The 22,448-nt window shown below is 42.9% G+C and overlaps 1 protein-coding gene across 1 annotated transcript in view; it reads right to left on the minus strand.

Annotated features, from left to right (window-relative positions):
- Positions 1 to 22,448, minus strand: part of LOC105516950 (cyclin-dependent kinase 17-like) — a 42,738-nt gene that overhangs the window by 18,256 nt on the left and 2,034 nt on the right. Inside the window, 2 exon segments of the mRNA XM_011949297.1 lie at positions 9,021 to 9,239; positions 9,832 to 9,916. Of these exon segments, the coding sequence (XP_011804687.1) occupies positions 9,021 to 9,239; positions 9,832 to 9,916 (304 nt within the window).

Genomic DNA, 22,448 nt, shown 5'->3' on the forward strand with positions numbered 1-22,448 from the left:
GTGATGACATCCATGTTGCTTAATTTCTCAGATTACTGTTTTTGCACTGACCTGGCTTCCTGTGATGAGGCTTAGCATTTCCAGTATGCACAGTGGCATGTATTCTAGCCTCTATACATTTGGGACTCTAATTTAAAATTGCTTCTCTTTCTTCTCTTATCTGATCTCCCCTGCCTTGCTCCAAGTGAAGTATGGATCTAGTCTATATTTTGTACATGTAAGAAGGTTAGTGCACCAATAATCATCTGTTGAATAACCCTACTGACTTGTTTTAACTTTGTAGCGTGATCAGGGAATACTTACTCTTTGATTTGCTTTTTGCATTTTAATTGATGCTATACACAAGCAGGTGCACTGTGTTTTTTTCTGATGATGTTGCCTTTCATTCTCAAGGTGACTGCTTTCTACTTGTCCTTTTCCCACTTGTATTTCTTCTCAGTTTCCTTTTGTGCCCTAATCTTTTTTGGGGCTGGTATTTTTTCTGTGGTTTTCCAAGAGGGGTACCCTGAGACAGCAGGTGACAATGAAAACTATTACAGTATAGGAGCTACGTGTAGAGAACTGCATGACCTGGATACTTCTATCCTTAGTGCCCAGCTCAGAAGCTATGTTCTTGGTGAAACTCTTTCTAGTTTCCCAATCAGAAATTATTTTCAGTTCTTTCAGCATTCTTAAGTACTTCTTTTTAGCTCTGATTTCATCCTGCCCTGTGTCATAGGACACTTACATGCGGCTCTATTAGACTAACAACTCTTTGAGTACAGAGGTGTGCTTTTTTTTTTTTGACAGAGTTTCGTTCTTGTTGCCCAGGCTGGAGTGCAATGATGCGATCTCAGCTTACTGCAACCATCACCTCCCAGGTTCAAGTGATTCTCCTGCCTCAACCTCCTGAATAGCTGAAATTGAAGGTTCCTGCCACCATGCCCAGCTAAGTTTTTGTATTTTTGGTAGAGTCGGGGTTTCACCATGTTGGCAAGGCTGATTTTGAACTCCTGACCTCAGGTGATCCACCTGCCTTGGCCTCCCAAAGTGCTGGGATTACAGGCATGAGCCATGGTGCCTGGCTGAGACTGTGCTTTATTCTTCTTGGAGCCACCTCAATAGAATATTGTCTTGCATATGGTAGATGCTTAGGAAAGGCTTGTAAAAATAACAGTTGTGTGATCTTAGGCAAGTCACTCTTCCTCTCTGGTCATTTTTGATTTCCTTATCTGTAAAATGAGGAAATACGCAGGGTTGGAAAAGATGAGCTTTAAAACTCCTTTCTCTCAAGAATACTTAAAAAAAAAAAGTAGCTATCTCCCTTGTTAGCTCTATGAATTCTAGAATTGTCATCTGGAACCAGTCTATGTCCCCTGGAGCCCCTAGTCTAACCCCAGAAAGAATTGTGAAGCAGTATTCTTGTAGTACTGACAGTCCTTCTAAGCTTTATGTGTGTACTACATTGTCAAAAATAAAATTAACTACTTCCACCCCAGACAAACCAAACAATCAAGCAAAGACTGGAAGAAAAAAGCACTCATATAAACATTCACATGCATCTACATATGCACTGCATGTATGTGAACACACACCCCTTGTTTGTTGAAAAGAAAAGACTGGCTTATACCCAGAGAGATGATGAATGAGGAGGTAGGAGAACCAAACACATCAGTTCCCTTGCTTACTCTCTTTAGCTATTCTTTTCCATTAGTTATTATTTATAATTTAAATATAACTATTGTTTAGGTGCAACATATTTTTTATTACAGTTTGTATGGAAGAATCTTAGCAAGAAAAAGCAATTTGCATATTCTTTCCTTAAAAAGAAAAAAGGAAAAAAAAATACACGGTTCCTCTAACAACATCCTACAGTCCTTCTAAAATAAACCTTTCTTCTTAATTATTCCTGAATGGACATCTCAATCTGTTTCATGTGAATGTAAAACTGTTGATACTAATTAAAAAAAAGAAAAACACAAGTAATTAGGAAAAATATTAAAAGTCTTTCTTACATTTGTAGAGGGCTTTGGAGTTAAATAAAATATGCTTTGTTATGAGTTATTTTATTTAATGATTAAAACAATCTGTTGGAGGAAGTGAGTGAAGTGTTATAATCCCCATTTTATAGATGAGAAAACTGAGGCTCAGAGAGATTAAGTATCTTTCACAAAGTTATAGATTTAGAAAATTGCTGAGTTCATTTATAGTTCAGGTATTTTTGGACTCTAAAACTAATGCTCCATGTTGTAGGATTCCTAATATTTGATGATATCAACAACAATTTATGTGTTCAATATAGAGCTTTACCCAAGTTTGTGGTTTCCTGGCAGAAATAATAAGATTCATTTCATCTGATGAAAGCTTTTGTTATTATCTTCTCATGTTGTTGGTATTAATTTCAGATGAGTGATGTTTGAAAATTCATTCCCATAAATATTAAGTCCTACCGTGCCCTTAGCCAGGATATCTGGTGGGGAGCCGTGTTTCTGGTTTTAGTGAGCTCAGCTATGCTCACTATAGCTGAGCATAGTGGTTTGCTCTACACACAGTCAGATTTGGACACAGGGGCAATCAATGTTTCAGGTGTGATACGGAGGAGGATGTGATGGTGTCTTGTTGATGAGGCAGTGGGGACAGAAAGGAGAAAGAGATCACTGTATCCTTGGAAAGAATTGGGGAAGACAACCTAGAGAAAGGGGTGCTTGAACTGAGGTGTTACTTAGAAGTGATTCTTTCCCATGTGGTAGGGAGTATGCAGTCATTCTAGGGAAAGGAGGTGGTGTGAGCAAATGTATGAAGGAAACACAGAGCATGGTGCGTTTCAGGAGATGCAGCCTGTTGTAGCTGGGTGAAGGAGCCCGTTCCAAGTGGGGATAGGCTGATAAATATGGTTTGGCTGTGTCCCCATCCAAATCTCACCTTAAATTTTAGCTCTCATAATTCCCACGTATTGTGGGAGGGACCTGGTGGGAGATAATTGAATCATGGGGGTGGTTTCCCCCATACTGTTCTCGTGGTAGTGAATAAGTCTTATGAGATCTGATGGTTTTATAAGGGGAAGTTCCTTTTGCTTGGCTCTCATTCTCTCTTGCCTGTGGCCATGTAAGTCATGCTTTTCACCTTCTGCCATGATTGTAAGACCTCCCCAGCCACTCTTTTTCTTTATAAATTGCCCAGTCTTGGGTATGTCTTCATCAGCAGAATGAAAATGGACTACTACACTGATATAGGGAAGGAATGAAGATCAATCTAGTTGGTGAGAATTTACAGAGTCGTCCAGTCTGAAAGTCAGCCCAGCTCTCAGATTCCCCATCACAATGGAGATTTATGCAGAATGTCTGGACCAGTGGCTCTGAACCCTGGGTCCACATTAGAATGATCCCCAAGATTCTGGTTCTATTGGTCTTAGGTGGGGTCTGGGCCTCCTCATACTAAAAAAAAAAAGAAAAAAAGAAAAAAGCCTCAGTTGGTATAAATTAACTGTTAAGGAAAAAATTATTTTGTTCCTTGTTAAAACAGTAAGGAAGAATTTATTCAAGACTATTGCAATAGGGGAGAGAGATGGGGCTCAACTCTGAATACAGGAAGGACAAGTGGGGATTTATAGCAAGGAACAGTGTACAGGGCCAGTGAATGGAAAATTATTGAAAGGAGACATCAAAGATATGGCTAAAGACAGGCCAAGGACTTAGACGTCATAGGTCTGGGATGAAGAGCTTGATGAGATAGCAGCCTGGGGGACAAGAGCGAGACTGTGTCTCAAAAAAAAAAAAAAAAAAAGAAGTAACTGACTTCAAAATAATGCCTAGATGTCATGATTTCCTACTCTGTACTTATGCCTTGCTCCCACTCCAGTAATAGTAATATATGCTATAAAACATATTATTTATAATGTAAAATATAAATAATAATTTGGATTCCAATGAAAAACCTGCCAAAGAACACAACTGGCTTTCACTGCCATTGTCTCCTCTGTTCTTAGCACTGTAAGAGCAGAGGCACAGCCTGTGGTAAGGCACTAGGTTTCTGAGCTTGACCGTCTTGGTTTAAATTCTGGATTTGCCATTTACTGACCTCGTACAGGTTATGAAGCCTTTCTGTGCCTCAGTTCCCTCATCTGTAAAATTAAGATAATAGTAACATTGCCCTCATAGAGTTGTTGTATGGATCAAATGAGTTAAAACATGCAGAACCCTTGGAGAAGTACCCAGTAAATGCTCAGTATTTATTGGCTACAATTTAGACTTATAAATATGTATTATTTTCTATCACTGCCATAAGCAGTTTCTATAAGCTTAATGGTAACACAGATTTAATATGTTATAGTTCCGTAGAAGTCTGATATGGTCTTGTTGGGATAAAATCAAGGTGTTGATGGGGCTTCCTTTGTAGAGGCTCTGGGGACAATCTTCTGTTGCTGTTGTCATGCCTTTTCCAGCTTCCAGAGGCTGCCTACATTCCTTGGCTCAGGGGCATTCCTCTATCTTCAGAGCCAGCCACATTGCTTTTCATTGTCCATTCTTCCATAGTCACAGTTTCTCTGATTATAGCTGAGAAAGGGTTCTCCAGCTTTTAAGAATCTATATAATTTCACTGGGCTCACCCAAAAAATTCAGGATAATGTCTCCATCTCAATGTCCTTAACTTAATCCAATCTACAAAGTCTCTTTTGCCATAAAAAGTAACATATTCACAAGGCCCAGGGAGTAGGATGTGGCTATTTAGGGGCCCATAATTCTTCCTACCACAGGATATGTCCATAATAGAAAATTTAACATTGTCCACTGTGATGGTTAACAGTCAACTTGACTAGGTCACAGGGTGCCCAGATATTTGTTTAAACATTATCCTTGGTGTGTCTGTGAGGGTGGTTTTGGAGGAACTTAACATTTACATTGGTAGACTGAGTAAAGCGCTAATGTGGGTGGGCCTCATCCAATCAGTTAAAAGCCTGAATAGAACAAAAAGGCCGACCCTCCCCCAGGGAAGACAGAATTCCTCCTGCCTGACTGCTTGAGCTGTGACTTCGATCTTCTCCTGCGCTTGGACTGGAACTTACATCATCAGCTCTCTTGGATCTCCAGCTTCTCAGCTGCAGATCTTGGAACTTTTCAGCTTACATAGTCAGTTCCTTGTAATCTCCTCTCTCTCTCCTGTTTTTCTGGAGAACCCTAACTCATACATTCACAGACACTGCAGCAATATCATATATATATATATATTTTTTTTTTTTTAACTTGCCCATTAAGGTTTTAGGGGGGCTCATTTAGTGTCAGTGCTGGGTCTGAGGAGCAAACAGCACAGACCTGGTCCTTGCCCTTGTGGAGATCACAGCCTGATGGACAAGCAGACACTGAACAATTGAACATAAACTGATCTGAAATTACAGAGAGTGACCAGCAGAATGCAGGTCAGTGCTGTTAGAGAGAGTAGCAGAGTGGGAGTCATAGAGTGGGAGTATGAAGTCCCAGCACATATCATGAAATCTACTGAGTGGAGTTGACCTGAATATAAAAAAAAGCAAAATGAAATAAAATAGAAAACCTTAGAGCACAATGAATATAATAAAGGTAAACTGTGCATTTTGGAAACTTTAGTCTGATGACGCTTTCAGACCTACATCTGTGTGTGGATTGCAATGCCTGCCGTGGATCCTGTGTAACTCAGCGACAACTTTGCAAGCCAGGGTCACAGAGCCTCCACTGGCCTGGAGCAGCACCATCTGGAACGCTCAGCCTCTCTGTAGATATTCCCTGGGAAAGAGGATTTTGGAGGGGTTTGTATGGGCAATTAAGTGTATGGGGATGACACACAGCATCTCACTCACTCAAGTACAAGGGGACTGGGAACTGGATCCTGGTGTATCTTAGCGTCTATCACACACTTAGTTACACTTTGTCACCTAGGCTCCAAAGCAGCGCTATGAGGGCCCCCATGCCTCAGAAAATCCTTCATTAAGTCAGTCTTCACATCTCCTCTTGAAGCGCTTCTTTTCTTAGGGATTAGATAAGGCTCCCAGGGCAAGATCCCATGAACCTATTCCTCTTCCTGGTCATGTGTGCAATGTGCAAACAAAACCTCACATTGTGTTTTAGCCATAAAAGCTCTGAGCTATGGCCCTGTTGGAAAAGAGTAAAAGGATGATTGAGCTCAGGGAGAGCCCTGCTGGGGCTGGCTAACATGGATCTGTTTTATGATTTTATGCCAGCAAGCTGGGTGGCTCAGAGGTGGAGACAGTGGAATAATAAATCTCTACAGTTAGAGCTTAACAAAGCATGCCTTTTAATGTGGCTAGGAGGACACTATTAAAATGGCTAACCTTGGGAACACAGACAATAGGAGGAGAGAGATTAGGTCAAGTTTGAGGGACTGGTACAATTACATAGGCAGGGAGCCATTGACTCTAGCCAATGACCTTGTTAGATGGGTAACATTACCCCCAATTAACAACTGAAGAAACTGAGGCTCAGAGAGGTTTTGTGATTTGCTCCAGCTCATAAAGTTTGTGAGAGACAGTGGCAGGACCAGGACTCAAGTTTGTTAAAAACTAAGAACAGTGTCGTTTTCACAGAGAGGGAAGCGCCAAGTCATATGAGAAGATTAGCATAAGCCAACAAGGCCATGTGCCCATCTAGGTAGCTATGTGGCTCGCCACATTCCCAGCCCAGCCTGCCCGAGGGGAGCCTCGTGCTCCCTGTCCAAAGCCTCCAGAGGAGGACACTTGGGAGAATAATAATAATAATAATCATGTCTTCTTGCATGTGATCCTGTGAACCAGCATGACAGGTAAAGGTTGCGGCTGCAGCAAGGGATTTCCCATCTGTTGATACTCAAATTCTTCAGCCAACCACTCCAAAATTGAAATGCACATTTAATAAGCTGACTCTCTGCAACAAAGCAATTTAATTCACAGATAATTATGCAGATCCACCTCTCACTCTCAGGGTGCCAGCTTCACTCTCGGTGTCCTCAATTTGGCATATTGCAAACCCCTACATCTGTCTCAGGCATTTACATTCCCAGAGTTGTGATCATTATTTTGGAAATGTCGAGAATTCAGAGTCCTGCAAAAGTATTGCCTTTCCACTAGGGTTGGCAGATAAAATGCAGGATGCCCAGTTAAATTTGAATTTCATATAGACAATGAAGAATTTTTTAGTATGTCTCGAATATTGCATAGAACATACTTTTACTAAGCACTTTTAGGTTAAGTATTCAAATTTTATTGGGCATCTGGTATTTTTATTTGCTGATTCTGGCAACCCCATTTCCACGCCAAATTAAGGTTTCTAACTGGTCATAAGTTTCAGCTGCATCTTTAACTCTAAGACAGAAATAACCCCAAGGATGTATTCTCTCTCCTCCTGAAAGAACTGAATTTGGTTACAGTGAATTTGCTTATGCTGACTTTTTTTTGCGGGGGGAGGCCTCTAAGCAGCAAGATTGATTCCATGAGATCCAGACCTTTAGTAAGAGTTGACTGGCTGGTATTGAACCTGTGACTCCAGGTGGGCCAATCAGATCTGTTTCTGAGAACTAGGATTGAAAGAGGGAGACCTTGAGCAAAGTCTTTGCAAGTGGTTGGAACAGAGGTGAGAGTTTGTGAGACACCCATTATCTCTCCCACACTTCCTCCTCTTTTCACTGAGCTAGATTCAGTTGATTTTCATTAACTTGAAACCAAAAACGACTTATCTAAGAAAGGGTGCTAAGCTGAGACAGCGGTTAGTAGAAGCATGAAGGAATCTTCTCTTGGGATTGCTGTGCTCATCTCTTCCCCACGCACCCCAATCCTACATTCTTCAAGACCAAATTCAATCCCATCTTCTCCATGAAGCCCTTGTTAATGGTCCAGCACATAATAAAAAATTGACTAATTTTCTGATTACCAAGGGCTTTCTCAACTGAAATTTGAGTAAGTGGAATTCCACCAGAAGAGTAGGGCTTTATGGAAATGATGGAGATATTTCTTTTTTAAATGTCCATATCTCTCCCCTAAAAACTCCATAGGCAGCCAATCCTTTCATTGCCCACGGCCCCTTCCAGGCTGCACCCTGTGTGAGGTAGAACAAAGAACATTCCCCTAAGATGCAGTAGATTCACCTTCTGGTTTGACTTCCACTTTTGCCCCTTCACTTGGCATGCACCCTTGCTGCCCCTACCTGCTCCAGTTCTACATTGCTTCTGAGAGGACCAATAGCCTTCTCTCCAGGCTTTCCCCACTGTAACCTCCTCCATACACTACTGCAGATAAAGTCTGATTAACAACACCAATATACAAAGGAATGACCGCTTCAATCTATAAAGAGCTTAACAGATTAATATAATAAGAAAATCACTATGACCCCCTAGTGTATGCCTTACCCTCCTGTAAAGTGCACCCAGAGCTCTGCCTCTGTTTTTTTTTTTTTTGCACGTAGTCTCTTCTGCTTGAAATCTCCTTGTCTTGCTTCTCTCTTGTTTACTCTCTTGTTTACTCTTTAAGATGGAACTTAAATGTCACTTCCTGTTTGAAGCCTTTCTCTTTTCCAATCCCTCTATCACAGCTGAATGAGTTTTCTCCTTCTCTGTGCTCTCCTGGCACTTTGTACATTCTTGCATTATAGTATTTATCACACTATATTGTACCTATTGTCACACTTATTTGCTTCATTTCTGCCTCCTCCCATAGGCTATGAGTCCCTCAAGGGCAAGGGCAGTGTCTTCCTTGTGTATTCAGCACCCACACAATGCCAGCCATGTAGCAGGTGTCCAGATTTAAAGGCTGGTCAGGATGACAGTAAATCCTCCCACTCATCTCTGCTACCCCATAGGTTCCTGGCCAAGTTGTATATAAGGAATAGCAATCAACTGAAGAACAAAGTATGAGCTTTCACAATGATTTGCCAGTACCATAAAACCCCCAAATGAGGGTCTTTTTGGATAAAAGCTGGATAGCAGATCAGAGCCTTAGATCTGAAGAAAATGGGGCCACCTTTTCTCTGTTCCCTCAAGTCTAGACTGGCTGGCCATGCAGTGCCATTTCTAAGTCCACTTACCCAATCAGCTTCATGGGTAAGGATGGCCAGGTTGCATGAGGAACCCAGTAATGGACAGAGAATAAGGCACAGAGAGAAGGCTTCCTTTGGGAAGAGAGCTGTGTGTGCAGATGCAGAAAGTGAAGGGGTGCGGTAGCTCCACCTGCAAGTAAAACAGTCTGATGACCATTCCAGGCTCCGGTAAGTTACAGGAGCTTGCCTCTTTCTCTTGGGGGGCAGCTATCAAGGGAGTAGACAGAGGTACTAGAAGTGATGAAAGTTCCTCTAATCCTATTGTAAGAGAGAAAAACCACAGATGGGCAGGAGGCCCTCCTCCTCCTCCTGTCCTCAAACCAGGGAAAAAGTTCCCAGTGAATGGAAAGATCCTTCATGCAGTCTCCTCCTTTCCTTATGCATATCCTGTATTCCCTCCTCAAAGGATAGCCACTCCTCAAAGGAGAACTGAAATAAGATCTCCAAAGGGCCTAAGGAAAGGACCAGAAATTAGAAATCCTAGTAGAAATATTGCAGTTTTTTCCTTTTAAAATCTACTGGTAACTTCATAGAATCAAATCATTTTAATCAGCCTTCAAGCAACATAAACCAGCAGGTTGCCCTAGTTCAACGATTAAAATTTGGAGATAGAGAAATTTACTGAGAAAAAAAAAAATTTGACATCCTTTTCTGACTGTGGGCTGTGTTCTCTCATGGGAAGAGCCCGCGTGTTTTCAGAGATCCACGTGTCCCAGATGGGCTCCTTTATGACTGGAGGCAAGCCAGGCTCCTGGAGTTGCTTGATCTATGACCTTTCCTATTAGGGAAAAATACAAACCCGTTTGGACAGGCAGCGATTTGGGTGATGCTCAACCTTCTCATCGCCTCTCTCAGTTGGCAGCTTGGGTGCTGTCAGAGCATCCCTGTAACACATGAATACTGTAGAACATTTTGAAATTACAGATAAGAAAAAAAACCAAGAAAATTAAAATGTAATTCAACCACTGAATTAGTACCACTGGCATCATTTTTAGTCATTATCTTTCCAGGTCGTTGTGCGTGTGTGTGTACGTGCCTGCATGCATGTGTGTGTAAGTATTACATTAAACTATTATTAAAACTCTTGTTAGGTCATGGCATATACATTAGTTTGTGTGTGTATGTACCTGCTTCTAAAAATGACTTCACGATACATTACAGTCTGTTTTCTGTGCCATTAAATATTCTTGCACAAAATCATTTTCAGTGGCTGCTGAGTATTTCACCATGGAGATGAAAGATGATTTAATTATCTGCTCTTCTGTTGTTGGGCCTTTAGATCGTGTCCAGTTTTTCACTATTATAAACAATTCTGGAAATAAAGATTCTTTAGTGGTATTTTTGTGTACATCTATGATTATTCACCTAAGATAAATTCTTCCAAGTGGAATTGCTAAGTCAAAGCATTTGCAAACTCTAGAGGTTTTGTGACAGATATTTGACATCCAGTTGTGCAGTAGTTCCCTTCAGCAGTGGCCCATTTCCTTGAAATATGCCATGCCTGGGCAGTAGTGGGTCTTCAGCATTTCATTGCCTAATTGATACGTGAGATGTCTCCTGAAGGGGCGCCCAGTGGTTTGAGCTTCAGTTACCCACAGAGATAACTCTCTCATTAGCACACCCTTGCTTGGTGTTTTTATCTCCCTGTCTCACTTCTTGCATTTCCTCATTTGTCTTCATGGGATGACTTCCCAAATAAACTCTTTGCATCCAAGTCATTACTACAGAGTCTGATTTTGAGGGAACCAACACCAAGTTTATGGAACTCAAACGAAGACATATGGGAACACAGTGGAGGGAGGAGTCATTCTGTCTTCGTGAGCAGTGGTAGTTGCAGCAGCAGTCATTGTTAAAATAACAATGGTAATAATATTTACAAGGTGGTAACAGCATCACCACTTACTGTGTGCTTCCTGCGTGCCAGGCACAATGATAAGCTCTTCATGCCCACTGGGCCACCTTGGAACTGTATGGGGTGTGTACTATTTTATCCTATCTGATGAGTGAGGAAACCAAAGCTTAGGAAGGGTAAGCAACTCTCCCTAGACGTGTGGTACAAAGTGGGTGAGCTGGGATTTGGAGTCCGACTCCAGGATCTACAACCTTAGAGAAGGACACATTTGTGCTGATGCCTTGGTGAACAGTGTGTGGGGTCTGCAGGTGTATAAGGAAAGAGGGACGTCTCGGGCAGATGGAGGAGCTTGCTGGGGCAGTGGGTCTTGCACAGGGGCTTGAAGAGAAAAGTGGGATGTGTCAGGAAGGGTCTAGATAGAAAAGAGAATCGAAGCTGCAGCATTTAGCGAGGCCAGGCTGTGATGGACTTCATTTATCCTGCTTAGAACTTTGTACTTGGAGGCATTGGATGGCACACTGTGAAGCACAGAAATGACATGCTCAGGCCCGCATGGCAGAGTGGAGAGCAGAGAGGTGGCGGGGAACCCAATTAGCACGCAATTGCAATGGGCTTTGCCTCCACCCTGCCATTTTCCTAACCACCTCAGTGGAGAGGGATCTGGGCCAGCTGGCAAGTGAGCTAAGTGGCTCCCCTGGGATTATTTTTTCAGCAACTGGCTGTTCTTCATACAGATTTGCTTCGCCAGGTTTCCAAAGCAGCCCACAGACTGTCCTGATCTATAAATAAGTTGTATCTGTCTCCGTTCACCCCCTCCCCCATTGCTCCAGGTGCAGCCTTTTCTTTCTAGAATTCAGATAACCAGAGAGATGGCCTGAAGCCTCTGCTGGGAATGGTGGGGGAGAAAGGGCGTGTGGACGGGCATTGACAATTCTGAGGATGTAGGTGGTGAAGCTGTGAGTGCTTGAGCTGTGCAGGACCTAAACAGAAGAGACCTATATGACGTGGGGAAACTGAGGCTTAGAGACGCGAGCCTGGGTCTCCTGACTCCTTTAACTTACACAGCCTCTCCAGAGGCCCATCTCTTCAGCAATTCCTGTTGCCTAAAAATGCATTTATTCCAGGGAGTCACTTGAACACTCCCTACTTCCTTCAAATCTTTGCTTGAAATCTGCCCTTTTCAACAAGACCTACCTAGATGGCCCATTTAATATTGCAGCCTGGTCCTCCCTACCCCTCATTTTGTTCTCTCTTTTGCTTTAGCATTTATTGCCTTCTAATATCAATGTCATTAACTTGCCATTTTTACTCCTGCCCTGCTTTCCTCAGGGACAAGGTCTATGTCTACTTTGTTCACCGATCCCAAGTTTCTAGAGATGTCTGGCAATAGCATAAGCTCAATAAATATTTGTTGAACTAACCATAGTGCTTGTCTTTCTCTTCCTGGCTGCCTTTAATGGTAATTTGCAATTAGTCTCCCTGATACAAAATGTTAAAGTTGTGTACATATGAGAAAAACATGGTGGTAGTGATAATTTTAAACTCAGGGCCATAGTCAAATTGCTAAGGAAGAACTTGAGAACCTGCCCATCCAGTCTTAAACATTTAACAAATCACTTCTTTGAAAACATCCATCTAAGCTTCAGCATTCGAGATCAGAGCCTTAGATCTGAAGAAAATGGGGCCACCTTTTCTCTGTTCCCTCAAGTCTAGACTGGCTGACCATGCAGTGCCATCTCTAAGTCCACTCACCCAACCAGCTTCATGGGTAGGGATGGCCAGGTTGCATGATAAACCCAGTAATGGGCAGAGAATCAGGCACAGAGAGAAGGCTTCCTTTGGGAAGAGAGCTATGTGTGCAGATGCAGAAAGTGAAGGGGTGCGGTCCAATAGAAATATAATACAAGGGCTGGGCGCGGTGGCTCAAGCCTGTAATCCCAGCACTTTGGGAGGCCGAGACGGGCGGATCACGAGGTCAGGAGATCGAGACCATCCTGCCTAACACGGTGAAACCCCGTCTCTACTAAAAATACAAAAACTAGCCAGGCGAGGTGGCGGGCGCCTGTAGTCCCAGCTACTCCGGAGGCTGAGGCAGGAGAATGGCGTAAACCCGGGAGGCGGAGCTTGCAGTGAGCTGAGATCCGGCCACTCTGGGTGACAGGGGGGGCCCCCGTCCAAAAAAAAAAAAAAAAGAAATATAATACAAGGACACACACATACTTTTAAATGTTCTAGTAGCTACATTAAATGAGGAAAAAATGAACAGGTAAAATTAATTTTAATAATTCATTTCATTGAATCCATCATAGCCAAATATTGTCATTTCAATGTATAATCACTGTAAACATGATTAACGAGTTTTTACATTTTTTTCTCCCTAAGTCTTTGAAATCCAGTGTGTATTTTATGCTTCCAGCACATCTCAATTTGGACTCACCACACTTTAATTGCTAAGCAACAACAGAAACCAGTGTTTTCCATACTGGACAGGGCAGTTCTGGAGAGGAAGACATGGCCTTTTTCCTCTAGTGGCTTCTATGTGAGCCAGTGGCAGCAGCACATGGTAAGCCCAGGAGTAGAGGTGGGAAGCAGGTACCAAGAGAAGACCAAGGGATTAGTTCTGTTTGAAGGGAGAGAAATTGGCAAAGACATGAAAAATCAGGTGTTTATTTTAACATCATTTACTATTTGGTGGCAAATTGAATGACTCATGACATGGAAAAGAACTTGGGGTAACTATGGTTCAACCTCCTTGTTTTATAGGTAGGGATGCTGAGATACAGAAAGTGGAGGTGACTAGCTCCGGGTCACACAACAAGTCAATTTCCCTCTCTGTAAAATGACAAAACCCCTGTTCCACCCTCCCTTCAGAATTATTGTTGGAACAAATGGGATTGTAAACAGGATGTGTCTTGCATGGAAGAAAGTCTTTTTCTTCCATGCTAAAGTACATTTTCGCCCACGGCTAAAAATGTTATTTCCAAAGGGACTCTTTCTGAGGGGGTATGGGCCTCAAGTTTCTCCATGTGTCACATGCTTCAGGGCTAAAGAGGCCTTGCTGAAGTCTATGCGCTGCCATGAGCTGTGTATGTTGTGGGTTCACGTCTTTGCTGGTCCCAGTGCCTCCTCTGTATAGAAAGCCTGAGTGCAAAGTCTCCTGGGAGGGGAAAGAAATGGGTTTGAAGACAGGCAGATTACGGTTTGCATGTTGGCTTAGTCACTAATTGCCTGAATGAGGTTGGGCCAGTCCCTCACTCTGTCTAAGCCTCAGTTTTCTCATCTGTGAAATGGGAGTAATCACAAGGCATGTGCCGTGTACTTGTTGTGAAGGCTCACAAAGGTAGCTCATGGGAGATGCTCACAAACATTTTTCTTCCCGCACCCCTTCCAGCCCCAGCTTTTGATATGGCCTTTCACCCATTACACCCTCCAGTGTGCCTGGCACCAGGCTGAGTGATTTGTAACATTACCCTGAAAATTCTTACAATCGCTTCTGTTAGGTGATTGAGAGGTGTAGGTGGAAGACGTGGGAGATTGGCCAGAACCACGTGAAAACCTGCCTTTCCCAAATCAGCCCAGGTGTGGCCTCTCGCAGTTCTCCCTCCTCAGTCATTTCCCTCTACAGCAACTGGCAGGGTAAGCAGGGGCTTGCGGGCCCCACATCTTCCATTTTTTCCATTCCAGCTTCCCCCTGAAACTTTTTGTGCAGGAATTGCCCCAAGGGACAACAGGAGCCAAACTACCTTCTTGAGCAGTGGCAGGAATTCTCAGGGTGTCACACTCACCTGATGAGATTTCAGAGGGCGTCCTGGCCACGCCTCTTGGCTCTCTGTCAAATCAACTTTCTCCTTATTTCTCTTCATTGCAGAAATGTGAAAATTCAAAGCTAGAGTAAAATAAACAATGATAATACAGCCAAGATTGTTAAGAATAATATCTGTGTATTTCTACATGTAGATGGAGATTTAAAGCATGGTGTTGGATTATACCCACTTGTGAAAGTTGCTTTATTTCTATATAATGTATGACAATCACCTTTCTTTTGGTCCATAAATATTCATTTGAAAGTTATTTAACAGCTGAGTGGAATTCTCTATTATGACTATACCCTATTACTGGACGATGAGTTCAGGACTGAGGTTTTGTTGTTAGAAAGCAAAGCTTCCATGCACGTCCTTGTCAGCTCAGCCTTTGTGCATGGGCTTAATTCTTTCTTCAACTTAAATTCCTGCATTGAAATTGATGAGTAAAAAGAGTTACACAATACAAACTCTTAAATAAGAAAATTGTGCTTAAAAAAGGATAAAAAGGTAGGCATGCATGATTTCTATAGTGATAGTCCCCTTACTCTCTCTGCCTCTCCACATCATCCCTGGAGCCATCGCTGGAGTGCTGGTAACATTCTGTTGGGTATCCCTTCAAAACTTTTCTAGATTCAGCCAAGCATCCTTGTATGCAAATCCCACATGCCCTACACACACACATGTAAATATTGCTTCACGCTTTTGATGTGTAATGTCAGGTTTTATTCCATAAAAATCTTTCTTCCCTTTAAATCTCCACTTGTTTCTGTCTTGTGACCCTGCTGCAGAGCCTTTGTGCCAGGTGCTGGGATTTTTGGCACATCCAGCCTTTCGGAGCTCTCTGAGGCCAGGCAGAGAAGGTTTGGATTGTGAAGTCTCTGCATTGTGGTGTATGTTGGGAGCAAAGCTCATTCCTGATTCTGCTTTGGCTCTTGACCCAGCCCAATCTGTCCCAAGGACAGAAAGGTATGGAGAGATTTAAAGACCATCCTGGCTCCTTTGAAGAATGTAATATACCACTCCCAACTTTGGCAAAGCTTCATGCCTCTTTGTCATAAAGCTCATGTGCAAGAAAAGAAAAACAGAAGGGGAAAAATACTATTTTTTCCCCATAGCCTAACACAGTGAGGGCTAGACCTAGGGCAGAGGCAGGGAGCTCTGTGACTAAGACTGCTGAGAAGGTAATCGTATAACTTACTGTCCAAGTGGGACACTTCTGGGAATGAAGTGGAGAGCTAATAATGTGTATACTTGGACAGCAGGCACAAGCCAGATATCTGGTTACTCTTCCTTACAAGGGATGTCTTCAGCTTATAGGAGACACAGGTGGGGTGCAGTTGATGGGGGCACCAGGTTGGAATGAGAAAGACTGGATTGAAGGTCCTGCCTCTCATGGTTGGTGAGACCTGAGACAGTCACTTCACACCTACAGCCTGTTTTCTCCTCTGCAAAGTGAGGGGTAAAACTATTTACCTTATGGAGCTGATGCAGAGAGTAAATAGGATGTCGAGTTTCTAAAGTGTGATTTGCTGCGTGTGTGCTAGGTATTGGGTAACAAATCCCTTCAGCCTCATTACTGAACCCTGTAGAAGGGTCTTGTGGAAAGAGCCTGCTTAAGGTAACAATGGGGAGTTAAACTAATAATATTGACTTCAACCACATTCCATTACTCCAAAGAAGGAGCAAATTCTCGTATGAACCCAAGATAGAGATAAAGTGGCTGTTGTGGGCTGAATAGTGACACTCTAACATTCATGCCCAACTTGACCTTCAGATTGTGATCTTATTTGGTGCTCAGGTCTGAATATTTATGTTCCTCCAAAATGCATGTGTTGAAATCGAATCCCCAATGTGTTGGTTTTAAGGGGTGAGGCCTTTGGAGGTGACTAGGACGTGAAGGTGGAAACCTCGTGAATGGAGGCCCGAGGAAGCTTGTTCAACACTTCAGCCATGTGAGGACCCAGCAAGCAGGTGCCATATTTGAAGCAGAGTCAGTCTCATCAGATGCCAAATTGACTGGAGCCTTGCCTTCAGAACTGTGAGCAACAAATTCCTGTTGTTTATAAATTACCCAATAGAAGGTATTTTGTTATAGCAGCCTGAACAGACTAAGACATTTGGAAATAGGATCTTGCAGATATAATTAAGGTAAAGATTGAGAGGAGATCATGCTGGATTAGGGTGGTCTAAGGTTACTCAATGTGAGTGTCCTTAAACGAAGAGGAGAGGACACACACAGGGAGAGGGAGGAAGGCCCTGTGCAGATGGAGGCAGAAATTAGAGAGATGCTGCCACAAGCCAAGAAATGCCAGGAGCCGCCAGAAGCCAGAAGAGGCAGGGAATTATCTCGAGCCCTGGAGGGCGCAAGACTCTGCTGACTCCTTGATTTAGACTTCTGCCTCCCGGATTGTGAGAGGATAAATTTCTGTTGGTTTTAGCTACATTTACTGCTCATCATTACTGCAGTAATGACGTATCAGCAAAGGTGCATGTCTTAGCAAAGGCCCAGAAGTTCTTTGAGTAGAAGGTTTAAAACTCGCCATCGGCCGGGTGCAGTGGCTCATGCCTGTAATCCCAGCACTTTGGGAGACAGAGGTGGGCAGATCACTTGAGGTCAGGAGTTCAAGACCAGCCTGGCCAACATAATGAAACCCGGTCTCTACTAAAAATATAAAAATTAGCCGGGAGTAGTGGCACATGTCTGTACTCCCAGATACTCAGGAGGCTGAGGCATGAGAATCACTTGAACCTGGGAGGCGGAGGTTGTGGTGAGCCGAGATCATGCCACTGAACTCCAGCCTGGGCAACAGAGCGAGATTCCATCTCAAAACAAAACAAAACTCACCATTGAAAGCAGAAAATATGTGGCAGTCTTTGACGTACACAACAGGTGTCAGCTAGACTTGAAAGGGGTGTAAGATACATAAACGTACACACATGCACACCCCTTTCTTTACCAAATATGAGAGTCCTCTGCTTCCTCATCCTCATTACTGGCAGGCTTTAATTCCTGGGAACCTCTCTATTGTGTCCTGGGTGGGCAGAGATGGTTTCTGCAGGTCTTTTGCTCTGCTTTGCTCAGTGAAATCCTTCAAATTGGATTCCCATTTCTCTTGATTACAAATAGTGCTACAAAAAGGGTCCTGAGAATTTAAGCAGCAATGTGACGTAGAAAAAAATATACTGTCTCTGAAGCCAGAAGACTAAGACTTCTTCAAGGACACACACTGAGCACATAGCCCTGAATAGGCCTTTCCCTGTTTTGATGAAAGTTACACATACGGGTGCTCAAACCCTACTTCATCGACAAATTGATGTGTGTCCCTGGAATTGTTTGTGCAGCCAACTGCATGTGAATCCCAGAGAGGCGAGGGCGTCAGAAGGGCGAGCGTCTGGGATATTTTAATATTCAGTATTTTCAGACTCAGCAGGCAGCAGGCTAAATCTGTCCGCTGATGGGCAGGCATGAATTATGAAACCACTCACACAGGTTGAGAGGTTGCCCTGAGCTGGGGGGGTGCTGCCCCCAGTGTCTGCTCAAGGTGGTTGGGGGATGGATTGCTCCCTACTCAGGAAAGAAGGGGGAATATGAACAGGTGAGTGACCACAATGGGGTTGTGACCCGTAGACAGTGGGACCAGTGGGGGCTTCTCAAATCCTGGGCCCTCAGACTGCAGGATCAGAAGAGGGAAAAAACCCCGTAGGACAGGCTCAGCTTCCCGAGGCTGGAGGGTGAGGCTGCCCCCTAGTGGCTGAAGTTCAGGACCGGACGGACGTTCAATGAGTCTCAGGCGTTCCAATGCCTTCTCCCAGGAAGTGGGCTGTGCAGGCTGGAGGTGCCCTAGTGTCAGGCTGAAGGCTGGGAACCGACATCTAATCATCAAGATGATGGAACTCTGAGGGCTGAAGGTAAGACAGGAGGTGGTGGCGGTGGAGGATTGTGTGTAATGGCCAGGGGAGAGAACGAAGAAGCCGAGACTCTGTAGTAATACTTAACGACAGTAGCTCATTAAGAATAACTACTTACTGATGTTCTGTTTGTGTCTGACATGGTGTTAAGCATCTCACATATTTTCTCAATTTGTCACAACAACCTATTCATTAGATATAATTACTTTCAAATATACAGATAAGAGGCAACCTAAATAATTCACTATTATCATTACAATGTGTGTGGTAGTTTATAGCTATGTAATACCTACTGTCACATAGACATTTGAGAAGCATTATCTCTTTCAGTCTTTACACTTATTTTCCTGAGGTAGGCTTTATTATTCCTATTTTTATTATTTCTGTCTTATCATTGAAGAAACTGAGGCTTAGAGAGGGTGTATACCAGTTAGCTTTCACAATGTAGCAAATCATCCTTCAAATTTAGTGGCTTGAAACAATAGTTACTTATTTAGTTTGTAATGCAGTGAGTTGGCAATTTGGGCTGGGTTCAGCTGGGTGGTTCTTCTGGTCTCAGCTGGTGCAGTGAGACCACTATACCTCAATGGTCAGATGCTGGTCAGCTAGGTGGTTCTGCTTCAAGGGATTGGTTAGTTGTGGGCTGGGGTAATGGGTGGAGACTGATCCATGTGTCTCTCATCTAGCAGGCTAGCCTAGGCTTGTAGCTGGAAGGAGTCTGAGAGAAAGAATGGAAACAAGCAATATCTCTTGAGATCCAGGATCAAAACTAGTACAATGCCACTTCTACTCAACTATTGGCCAAGGCAGGTCACATGACTAGTACAGATTTAAGGGGTTGGGAATATAGACCCCACCTGCTGATGGGAGTAGCTGTAAAATCACATAGCAAAGAGTGTGGTTATAGGAAGGGGTGGTGAACTGGAGCCAGTTTTGCCACTTATCACTGAGTGGCTGTGGGGAGTAGAGGATGGCTCCCAGGCAGAAAGAACAGAATGTACAAAGACTCCCCTAAGACAGGCAGGAAAGAGCATGTATAAGCTGGCATGCCTAAAATACAAAAGAGGAGACAGTAGTAGAAGTTGGGATGGAGTGCTGTTCTTAGAACTTTGTATGGGTTAACTAATTCAATTCTCACAACAACCCCATGAGGCAAACAGTATGATTTTATTCCTTTTCTAGGAGGGAAAGTTGAGGCATGGAGAGGTTGAACAATACCCTAAGTCATACAGCTAGAAAGCAGCAGCATCAGATTCCAACTCAGGAAGCCTAGCTCCAAAGCCCATACCACAAACCGCTTGTCACACTACTGGCACCACAACAGGTGCCAAGAAAGAACATGGGAAGAGAAGGTTCTTGGTGTTGAGTTTGAGGGCTGAATGTTGAAACTACTTTCCTTAGAGGCTTAAAGACGATAAGGCAGAGATTCCCTGTTACCTGTTTGCCCAAGATTGGGACTGCTTATTCCTGCTTAAAGGTAGAAAGGAACCAGGAGATCTTGTGTTTCCTTCTGGCTCTGTGACCCTACAAATTGGTGCACAATACTGTCCAGTGTATTCACTAGGATCCTTTTGGTCTTAAGAAACAAACTGACTCAGCGTAGCTCAAGTTTTAAAAAGAGGTGTTCCTTAGTGCCTTACTGGGTGAGCTCAGAGAATTAGAGGATCTTAGGAAGGGCAGGAACTAAATGAGGTCCTGGGACTTAACTGATAGTAGTTTGTGGGTTCACTTTCTAGATTGTAGCCAGCCAGCTGATTCGATTCTAAAGACTTCCCATCACTACGTCTCCTTGCTCAAGTCTTAACTTTCCATGAGAGGGAATCTGCCACAACTTGGGTCACATGTTTTTACACTGGGCCAATATAACCTGGTGAGGAGAACACATTCATGAGTATAACCAAGGCCACTCGGGGAATCATTATGAAGCCATCCTTATTGGGGTCTATTGCTTGGTGATGGGATGAGTTCTAAGCCCCACTACCTACACCCACCTGGAAAATTCCAAGGTTGCATCTATTTCTAAAGCAAAGGAGTAGACTTTCTTCTCCCAAGGATCCCAAAGTTCCAGAGTTTCTGAGCAAACTCATATCCAGCAGCTTTGTTGCAGATACAAATTCTCAGCCAGAGAATTTGGATATAGTTTTATTAATTACATTTTTTGAGACTGGCAAATAGCTTTTATTAAATTATAACAACACAAGGCAGACAATATATTTAAGCCCAAACAATTGTACTGTGCAAAGCTTGTATTTATGCGATAGTGCTAGTCAATCCTGACTTCCTAAAAGATCAGGGTGGTAAAATATTTATTAGCAGTTCAAAGACATGTCTTTTTCAAATCCATTATCTTCTTTAGGATAGATATGAGGGCAGGCAGCTCTATTTGTTGATTTCACAGCATGATGTTCTTTGGATGGTTCAAAGGTGCTTCCTTGTGTTTCCAGAGAGATGGAGCTGGGTTCCTCTTCTAAGCTTCATGTGTGATTTGCCCCCAGACTGAAAAGTCCACTTGCACAGATTAGGTGAAATCCATGATTCAAAAATATATTTTGACTACTTAAATTTCCAGAAGAAAGTTTCTTATACACCAGCACAACTGTCTTGCACATAAATGCTTTATAACACTAATCATTCTAATTCTTGACATAGATACAATTTTCGTTTAAACATAATCTATTTGGAGAGTTTTGGGGTTGGAAATTTAAGACTTGAATACTCAGCAGGGGTGACTTTGCCACCAATCAATTAATTATGTGACCTTGGACGAACACCCCAGAATTTCTATACCTTTTTCTATTTCAATATATAAAACTGGGATTGGTAAATACCAGTTAGGAATGTGTTCAGCTACAAATAATGGAAAACCTGTTAGGGGTTTATTTTTCTCACCTGAATAGTTAAGATGTAGGAAAGGTAGAGTTGGTGTAATAATAAGAGGATGTTATTTAGGACCCAAGATCCTTTTCTATTCCTGTGATCATCCTGTGGTTTTGTCCTCGTGGTGGCAAGATGGCCACTGCACTTTCAAATAGGAAGAAGAGGAAGGGTCATGGGTCAAACGAAATGCTAGCTGAGTCTGTTCCTCCTATTTTTAGGGAAGCAACAGGTTTCCTGGAAGATACCCCTCTGATTCCCAAATAGTCTTCTCCTTACATCTCATCTGCCAGAACTGAAATGTGCCCATCCTAACTGTGAAGGTGTCTGGAGAGGTGATCTTGTTTTCCAGGCATATTGTAGCCCTGAAATTAAGGGCCTATTGGTAAATAATGAAAAATAAATGTTTTGTAGGAAGCTAACAGTGTCCTTTTTTGTCCCAAAAAGGTAGATGAAAACTATTATTTATTGGTCTTCTACCAGTTGACAAGCATTGTGCTAAGCCTTTTTCACCAATTATGTCAAATTTAATTTCTACAACACACACACACACACACACACACACACACACACAGTAGGTGTGAACTTTATTTTATAGAGATGAAGAAACTAAAGCTCAAGAGATTAGGTAAATTGTTCAAGGTTACGGAGTGGGATGAATTAAAAATATCTCCTATCTCTATTGAGTTCAGAAAGGCTGGAGGAGGTTTTGAGTTACTTTGAATATTTTCTGTTGGCCTCTTGGGGAGGAGCTTAATTTTCTTTTCTTTTCTTTCTTTCTTTCTTTTTTTTTTTTTTTTAACTCTATACGTCTGAAGAAGGGATGGATGTGGGGGTAAGGGTAGAGCTCCCAGAGGCCCAGGGCCTCCCTGTGAATGCCCACTGTGCTGTTGAGGGGTTCTGGCCTGTGCTTCCTGAAAGATGCCACCAATCCTTCCCAGATTTCCCAGAGCTGAGTTCTGGTGGTCTCCCACCCTT

This window comes from Colobus angolensis, unplaced genomic scaffold (genome assembly GCF_000951035.1).
Source record: "Colobus angolensis palliatus isolate OR3802 unplaced genomic scaffold, Cang.pa_1.0 Scaffold295, whole genome shotgun sequence".
NCBI classification, from domain to species: domain Eukaryota; kingdom Metazoa; phylum Chordata; class Mammalia; order Primates; family Cercopithecidae; genus Colobus; species Colobus angolensis.